This window comes from Triticum urartu, chromosome 4, assembly GCF_003073215.2.
Source record: "Triticum urartu cultivar G1812 chromosome 4, Tu2.1, whole genome shotgun sequence".
NCBI classification, from domain to species: domain Eukaryota; kingdom Viridiplantae; phylum Streptophyta; class Magnoliopsida; order Poales; family Poaceae; genus Triticum; species Triticum urartu.
This window is the reverse complement of record NC_053025.1, coordinates 195,324,960-195,333,327: the sequence shown is the minus strand read 5'-3', so window position 1 is coordinate 195,333,327 and position 8,368 is coordinate 195,324,960. Positions and strand designations below refer to the sequence as shown.

Below are 8,368 nucleotides of genomic sequence, written 5' to 3'. Positions count from 1 at the left end.
ATCTGGACTGTGTGTGATAGTGGGCATACACGTACACATCTGGGAACCATTTTGGCTTCGAACCAAAAACCATCAATACATTATGAGCTTGTTTCCCGTCATATTCCAAATTACCACGTAAGTAATTACAAATCTGTTCACATTGATCAAATCTAAAAGTGTTCCTGATGACCCACAATTAGTATAAGGAATCAATCACGGTCATTTCGATAAGTAAGAGTGTCGAACCTATCGGTAATAGATTATTTTGTAGCAAGGTAATTCATAACGGATAACAAGTAACAATAGTAGGAAAGGTGCAGCAAGGTAACCCAATCCTTTTTATAGCAAAGGACAAGCCGGAACGATGTCTTATGAAAAGCAAAGTGTTCTCGAGGACACATGAGAATTATCATCTAGTTACTTTCATCATGTTTGTTTGATTCACGTTTGTTACTTTGATAAATTGATATGTGGGTGGATCGGTGCTTCGGTACTGTTCTTACGTAAGCAAGCCTCTCACTTATGATTATCCCCTCTCGCAAGCATCCGCAATTACGAAAGAAGAATTAAGATAAATCTAATCATAGCATGGAATGATTTCTCTCTCGTCTACCTCAACATTTATTTTATGTGGGACTCTTAAGATAGCATCATTGTACATGCCCTTAAGTTCTACGCTAAAAAAATAGAATGCGATTCAGTTGTATCTATAAAATTAATTTCACAGGTGTCCAAATAAATAAGCAAGGAAATGAAAAATAACCATAGAGGCTTTTTAGATAAGATGGAAATTTTAGATCCTGTGGTGATGTGCAACCTAGTAGATACAAAACAAAAAAGCTAGTTCATGAAGTTTCCTGACAGTAACCCGGGCCCTACCGGAGGGAATGAGATTAGTACTTTGTGGTGGTGTAAAGCCAGTCTAGACGTTTCATGCAAAATGCAAAAAGAAAATGGAACGAACAAGATGTGATTTTTATGGTGAAGGATGAAGGCATCAGTGTTTCTACGGCGGCGCACGCTGATTTAATAATGCATGCATACCCGCAAAAAGATGCTCCGGGCCCGTAACCCACAAGGAACCGAAGGCAGGCAGCTTAGATTTCTTTTAGGCCGTTGGATGCGCCGATCGGGAGGCTGACAAGCAGCCACGTCGACGCCTTTGATGGACTGAGCCAGGGTAGCCAGGAAGCCAATCCTCAGCGTGTGGCTCCTGGGCGATGCCCAGCCCCATCCACACAATTAACATCTCATCATCCACTCCACTTGGCTCGCCTCACTACTTATCGCAGCCATCGCGCTAAGCAAAGCCAATTAGAGCCTAACAATCACAGCTTATCTCGCCTGACTGCGTGATTACGCAGGGACGCTCTAGAATAGTCGCGCACGCTGTAGGTCACTCCAGTCGTGTTGGACGTTTGCACCATGGCCGTCTGTGCGTGCACCTATATAAGCCGCCATAGCCAAGCTGCACCGATCGGCATCGCATCTGTACTTGCTAGCCAGCGCACCCTCTCTTTTATCCACATCAGCTCGGTCGATCACTGACCATCTCAGTCGAGCTGCATCTGCAGGTGTACTAGTAGTACGCCTAAGCTGAGCTTGCATATACCACTGCACGTACGCACATCAAATTAATCTGAAACTAATTAAGTTATCAGGTGCGGGGAGAGAACAATCGACACGATGGCTTCTGCTTTCTCGTCCACCGTTGGAGCTCCGGTACGTATGACTAGACCTACACTCATGCATGGCAGCTGATCCTTAATCCAGTGGACAGAACGTATGTACGTCTACTCGCTAAGTTACTAAAACAATACTCATCGCCTCCTCTAAATATGGCTGACTTGCTACATATTTTCAGCTTTGGATTGTTTCATTTTGTACAATTACAATATAATTTGTGACCGTGTGATCTTGCTTTGAGATTTGGACGCGACGAGCAGGGCCTCCTCTATGTGTTGACTCGGACAAGGTCATCTTTTCCTCACCCATGCCTTCCGGGGCTTATCGAGACTAGGGTGGTGGGGTGAATGGTCGGCCGTCGTGGGACGAGGCTATCAAATAAGGTCATTTGTGCTCGGTTTGGGCATGACCATAAATGTTGAGCTAGCACGGCAAAGATAATGTAGGCAGCACTAGCTGCTGATTCTTGGTGGCGTGGATGAAAAAGAATAGGAGTTGCGAGTTGGTAGCGAGATTTTCTTAAGGAGCAACTATTGTGTGGTTTGTTGAATCACGACGCAAACTATAAATAGTGGGGGGTGAGGGTTGAGAAATGTGCGATGTTAGTGGTTACACTCTTTAGATGGTATTGCGGGGAGGAGGAGAACAAAGGTAGGACCTAAAAAAAGTCTCGAGTGAAGGCACACGGTTGTCTAACCTGTTTGTGAGAATTTTGAGTGACATATAGATTCTCAACCGGTTCTTCTTTGTCTCCTGCCTTCAAGAAGGGGACCGAGTGAGGAGAAAACTAGATCTAGATCTAATAATCTTTAAAAGAAAAGTGAATGGTCGATATGAAGGAGGGAGGGAGAGGGAAGAAAGATTGAATCTAGATACAACAATTTAAAAAACTGACTATTTTTCATTATTCTCCATCAGCAAGAACTTTTGGCTGAGCTGGTTAAGTTGTTCTGTAATCCAATATGTTATTCGAGCCATGAGACATCAATTTTAAGGCCCAGTATGCAGAGGCAGACCGAGAAACTATTTTGACTACGGGCCAAACATAAGAGTGGTGATACATTTTTGTCTAAATTCATTGAGTTTTAGCATTTTCCCCTAGAAGTTATACAAATCATATTGAAATTTCATATTTTGAATGCGATCTTGGGCCCCCACTCCCCTCAACACGGGCCCACCCCTCCTGGTATGAGTTGGAGCGTTGAAATATACTTTCAACCTTCTGCCTCTCTTCATAGGCTCGAGCTTTTGGATGGACTAATTAATTTTATATGACATGCAATTGAATAGTGACTGAAGACTGAAAATGCCCAAATCAACGGTTGATACACTTCCTAGAAAACTTACGACTTCTTTGATTCGTAGGATTCCTAAATCGTTCGAATATGAAAAACATAGGAACAGAATGGCACACCATCTTTGAAACTTTTGAATAATATGGTTGTTTGATTGTGTGCAAGAAAAACGTAAATTTTTTCACATTAGGTTGGAGTGGATGAAAATTTTCCTACAAAAAACTAGTACAGATGAATCATAAGAAAAAAAATCATGTGAATTGGAATCCTACAAATCAAACAACCCACATTGAAAAAAATAGCCCAAGGATTAGAATCCTCCAAAATTTCTTTGGGAATCCTCTGAATCAGAGAGGCCCTTATCTACAAATTAATGAAGCATATATTCAACTCAAGCGTGCATCGTGGCAACTGCTATTGAACCAAATGAGCCAACGTACATGAATCTGGTTGGGGCTGACTGCAATGTTATACTTGTGCAGGCGTCGACCCCGACCACCTTCCTCGGGAAGAAGGTGAAGAAGCAGGCCGGTGCGTTGAACTACTACCATGGTGGCAACAAGATCAACAGTAGGGTGGTCAGGGCCATGGCGGCCAAAAAGGAACTTGACGAGGGCAAGCAGACCGATGCCGATCGGTGGAAGGGTCTCGCTTACGACATCTCCGATGACCAGCAGGACATCACGAGGGGGAAAGGCATCGTGGACTCCCTGTTCCAGGCCCCCATGGGCGACGGCACCCACGAGGCTATCCTGAGCTCCTACGAGTACATCAGCCAGGGCCTGCGCAAGTACGACTTCGACAACACCATGGACGGGCTGTACATCGCCCCGGCGTTCATGGACAAGCTCATCGTCCACCTCGCCAAGAACTTCATGACACTCCCCAACATCAAGGTCCCTCTCATCCTGGGTATCTGGGGAGGCAAGGGACAGGGCAAGTCGTTCCAGTGCGAGCTGGTGTTCGCCAAGATGGGCATCAACCCCATCATGATGAGCGCCGGAGAGCTGGAGAGCGGCAACGCCGGCGAGCCGGCCAAGCTGATCCGGCAGAGGTACCGCGAGGCTGCCGACATTATCAAGAAGGGCAAGATGTGCTGCCTCTTCATCAACGACCTGGACGCCGGCGCGGGGCGGATGGGCGGGACGACGCAGTACACGGTGAACAACCAGATGGTGAACGCCACCCTGATGAACATCGCGGACGCGCCCACCAACGTGCAGCTCCCGGGGATGTACAACAAGGAGGAGAACCCACGCGTGCCCATCATCGTCACCGGCAACGACTTCTCGACGCTGTACGCGCCCCTCATCCGGGACGGCCGCATGGAGAAGTTCTACTGGGCGCCCACCCGGGAGGACCGCATCGGCGTGTGCAAGGGCATCTTCCGCACCGACAACGTCCCCGACGAGGCCGTGGTGAGGCTGGTGGACACCTTCCCGGGGCAGTCCATCGACTTCTTCGGCGCACTGCGGGCGCGGGTGTACGACGACGAGGTGCGCAAGTGGGTCGGCGAGATCGGCGTCGAGAACATCTCCAAGCGGCTCGTCAACTCCAGGGAGGGGCCGCCGACGTTCGACCAGCCCAAGATGACCATCGAGAAGCTCATGGAGTACGGCCACATGCTGGTCCAGGAGCAGGAGAACGTGAAGCGCGTGCAGCTCGCCGACAAGTACCTCAGCGAGGCGGCGCTCGGCCAAGCCAACGACGACGCCATGGCGACCGGCGCCTTCTACGGCAAGTAGAAAGTCCTATACTTAAGATGCATGCGTGCATGCATGCACTATATATATGCTGGAATATTTTGGACTCGAATCCACTCAAACTTTTTGATTCATCGCCGCACAGGTAGCCCAATTGTAAGTCTCTTCTTGAAAGAGAATCCAATTGTATATGTTTTCGTATTGCCTATATATACCTGAATCGTCATTTTCCGCTTAATCACTCTAATAATGGATGCAAGCTAGGGTCCCAACAACCTATCTCATATTAGCACTTGTTGGAAGATTAGCAGATAGCTGGAAATCCTCTGAAAATTCTTGATTAGGTACTGTGGATGTGGGGGTCATGACTAGTGACATGTATATTTTCCTCTTGACGGATTTGGAAACTGATTAACAAGGACAACATCACTAGAGCGCGTATTGGACAAAGATTGTGCAAGGCAAACACGGCTAGCATTCATCAAAAGGATCAATGGTCTGTAGTAGACCAAGACAATGATAATTCCAGGAAACTTGAGCTAAGCAGCACCAATAGCATTTACATGAAAACATTACAGACGTGACATATACACACGCTATCATTTTCCCTTCAAATAAAAAAACACTGCATGACTTGCTTTTCTCTTAATACGTTTCATTTTTTTTTACCGAAGTGGCAATATTATTGGAGTACACAAAAGTACATACCCATGTGCTTGATGTCAACCAGGACTTGATTTGTGTGGTGCCAAATGACATCCCTAGCTTGATGGTTATCAACAAACCAGTATATGTATGGCAGCAACAAATTTGTGGTACTTGAACTAGAATACAATCTTGGGTGCCTCATCCAACAAGCAACGAGAGACCCTTTTTTGTGGTTATGCAACGACATAGCTTGGCTAATAAACAAGATAGTATATACGGGCGATCCGGTGAAAGGAAAAACGAAAGGCACGGAAGAAAATGGAGATGATTTGAGCATGAATGGTTAGATTCTGTGGCCGTGGAAGGCCATGGAATTGATGGCCAGCAGACGTACCTGCAGCTGCAGCTGCAGCGTTTGGTCTTGACGGTCCAAGTCATCCAACCGGCCGGCCAAGAGGCTCAGAACCCAATCTCCAGCGTGTGGCCTGTGCGGGATCGGGAAGCTGATCCACAAGCAGGGGTGTGTGTATGCCGCCTCCTCCTCCAAGCTCCCCACCGCAGCAATATGCCAATCCATGTGTATTTAAGGCATCTCATAGCTGGGCCTCTATACTTTGAGCAGCAGCAGTCATTCATCGCTGATCACCAGCACAGCCGCGCATCCACCGTTGCTAGCAAGGTCGACCAAGCAGCACCGAGATGGCTGCTGCCTTCTCCTCCACCGTCGGTGCCCCGGTGCGTATGACACACTGATCGATCGATCGATTGATTGATTGCATCTCTTGTTTAGTGATGATATCGTATCAATGTCTTCAACGGCGTCTCATGTGTGTGTGTGTGTAATGTATACAGGCTTCTACGCCGACCAACTTCCTCGGGAAGAAGCTCAAGAAGCAGGTGACCTCGGCCGTGAACTACCATGGCAAGAGCTCCAAGGCCAACAGGTTCACAGTCATGGCAGCGGAAAACATCGACGAGAAGAGGAACACAGACAAGTGGAAGGGTCTTGCCTACGATATCTCCGACGACCAGCAGGACATCACCAGAGGGAAGGGCATCGTGGACTCCCTCTTCCAGGCGCCCACGGGCGACGGCACCCACGAGGCCGTCCTCAGCTCCTACGAGTACGTCAGCCAGGGACTCAAGAAGTACGACTTCGACAACACCATGGGAGGCTTCTACATCGCTCCTGCTTTCATGGACAAGCTTGTTGTCCATCTCTCCAAGAACTTCATGACCCTGCCCAACATCAAGGTATGCATCATGACTATTGATTAGCAGCAAGAAAATCATTCTGATTCTGGAACTGACCTTGAATCGAAATTCAGATCCCACTCATCTTGGGTATCTGGGGAGGCAAGGGTCAAGGAAAATCCTTCCAGTGTGAGCTTGTCTTCGCCAAGATGGGCATCAAGTAGGAATTTACATTCATCTATTATACATACTGTCACACAGTCATAGATGCATCAAGCCACAGTGCTAGTAATAGATAATGACGTGTGCTTTTCACCACAGCCCAATCATGATGAGTGCCGGAGAGCTGGAGAGTGGCAACGCCGGAGAGCCAGCCAAGCTCATCAGGCAGCGGTACCGTGAGGCTGCAGACATGATCAAGAAGGGTAAGATGTGCTGCCTCTTCATCAACGATCTTGACGCCGGTGCGGGTCGGATGGGCGGGACCACACAGTACACCGTCAACAACCAGATGGTGAACGCCACCCTCATGAACATCGCCGATGCCCCCACCAACGTGCAGCTCCCAGGCATGTACAACAAGGAGGAGAACCCTCGTGTGCCCATCGTCGTCACTGGTAACGATTTCTCAACGTTGTACGCCCCTCTCATCCGTGATGGTCGTATGGAGAAGTTCTACTGGGCTCCCACCCGCGACGACCGTATCGGTGTCTGCAAGGGTATCTTCCAGACCGACAATGTCAGCGACGAGTCCGTCGTCAAGATCGTCGACACCTTCCCAGGACAATCCATCGGTATGTTCCTCACAACTGCACCGCAGAGATAATATATATTCATCAGGGCAATCAAGTTGTATAGTATTAACAAAGGATGGTCAATCCTACACAGACTTTTTCGGTGCTCTGCGTGCTCGGGTGTACGACGACGAGGTGCGCAAGTGGGTGACCTCTACCGGTATCGAGAACATTGGCAAGAAGCTTGTGAACTCGCGGGACGGACCAGTGACCTTTGAGCAGCCAAAGATGACAGTCGAGAAGCTGCTAGAGTACGGGCACATGCTCGTCCAGGAGCAGGACAATGTCAAGCGTGTGCAGCTTGCTGACACCTACATGAGCCAGGCAGCTCTGGGTGATGCTAACCAGGATGCGATGAAGACTGGTTCCTTCTACGGTTAGAACATTCTCCATACACACCCACCATCTCTTGCTGCATAGGAGGAGGTGAACTACGCACAATCCTTTTATACTTTCAGCACCTACTTTACATACATACTTACTTCTCACTTGCTTACTTCTGAAACAAAAGAGAGTGAATCATAAACAAACAGTGGAGGCCTATTCTTCTTACCTGTTCATCCGGCATATCAAGCTCATCTTCTCATCAGATCGTCCAAAACAATTAAATTGCAGGTAAAGGGGCACAGCAAGGTACTTTGCCTGTGCCGGCAGGATGCACCGACCAGACTGCCAAGAACTTCGACCCAACGGCGAGGAGTGACGACGGCAGCTGCCTTTACACCTTTTAAGCATGCCAATTTAATATCTGATATTTTTATCCTTTGTACCTAAGTACCGCATCGCATCCAAGCGATTGCTGGGCATGTTTTGTTAATATATAAAGATATTGAGTATACCTATTTGGTAAAGACAAATAGAACTACTTATCATTTGTCACTCTCAGTGTTCATTCCTTCAGTGGAGACTGCTTCTGCTTTGTTGCAAACAGAACAAAAAAGTATTAATTTGAGCTTCAGCTTATTAATTATTATTGAACAAACGCATGGAAACTAAAAGTCACTTGTGATTAAGTGATGCATACAGCGTGTAATTTTAGCGCTGCTGTCCCGGCCAAAATACAACC

At 47.6% G+C, this 8,368-nt stretch overlaps 2 protein-coding genes across 4 annotated transcripts; both read left to right on the top strand.

The window, feature by feature from the left end:
* Positions 1 to 1,398: 1,398 nt before the first annotated feature.
* LOC125551289 (ribulose bisphosphate carboxylase/oxygenase activase B, chloroplastic) lies at positions 1,399 to 4,904 on the top strand. 2 transcript variants are annotated; one of them, XM_048714467.1, is made up of 3 exons: positions 1,399 to 1,556; positions 1,644 to 1,704; positions 3,446 to 4,904. In XM_048714467.1, exons 2-3 carry the CDS (start codon positions 1,669 to 1,671, stop codon positions 4,706 to 4,708), a joined length of 1,299 nt encoding a protein of 432 aa, XP_048570424.1. In that variant the 5' UTR covers positions 1,399 to 1,556; positions 1,644 to 1,668; the 3' UTR covers positions 4,709 to 4,904. The 2 variants fall into 2 exon arrangements, with proteins under 2 accessions (XP_048570424.1, XP_048570423.1); XM_048714466.1 differs by having other exon boundaries at positions 1,409 to 1,704.
* Positions 4,905 to 5,755: 851 nt separating this feature from the next.
* Positions 5,756 to 8,181, top strand: LOC125551288 (ribulose bisphosphate carboxylase/oxygenase activase A, chloroplastic). Of its 2 annotated transcripts, none has more exons than XM_048714464.1 (6): positions 5,756 to 6,049; positions 6,167 to 6,568; positions 6,643 to 6,728; positions 6,830 to 7,302; positions 7,397 to 7,678; positions 7,918 to 8,181. In XM_048714464.1, the coding sequence occupies exons 1-6, from the start codon at positions 6,014 to 6,016 to the stop codon at positions 8,031 to 8,033; spliced, it is 1,395 nt and encodes a 464-aa protein (XP_048570421.1). In that variant the 5' UTR covers positions 5,756 to 6,013; the 3' UTR covers positions 8,034 to 8,181. The 2 variants fall into 2 exon arrangements, with proteins under 2 accessions (XP_048570421.1, XP_048570422.1); XM_048714465.1 differs by having other exon boundaries at positions 5,757 to 6,049; positions 7,397 to 7,728.
* The last annotated feature ends 187 nt before the right edge of the window (positions 8,182 to 8,368 follow it).

Excerpts from the sequence above, each read along its gene's own strand:
- LOC125551289 (XM_048714467.1), top strand. The coding sequence starts at position 1,669 with ATGGCTTCTGCTTTCTCGTCCACCGTTGGAGCTCCG. Across the intron at positions 1,705-3,445 it reads CGTCCACCGTTGGAGCTCCG|GCGTCGACCCCGACCACCTT; the intron begins GTACGTATGACT and ends ATACTTGTGCAG.
- LOC125551288 (XM_048714464.1), top strand. The coding sequence starts at position 6,014 with ATGGCTGCTGCCTTCTCCTCCACCGTCGGTGCCCCG. Across the intron at positions 6,729-6,829 it reads TTCGCCAAGATGGGCATCAA|CCCAATCATGATGAGTGCCG; the intron begins GTAGGAATTTAC and ends TTTTCACCACAG. Across the intron at positions 7,679-7,917 it reads GAAGACTGGTTCCTTCTACG|GTAAAGGGGCACAGCAAGGT; the intron begins GTTAGAACATTC and ends ATTAAATTGCAG.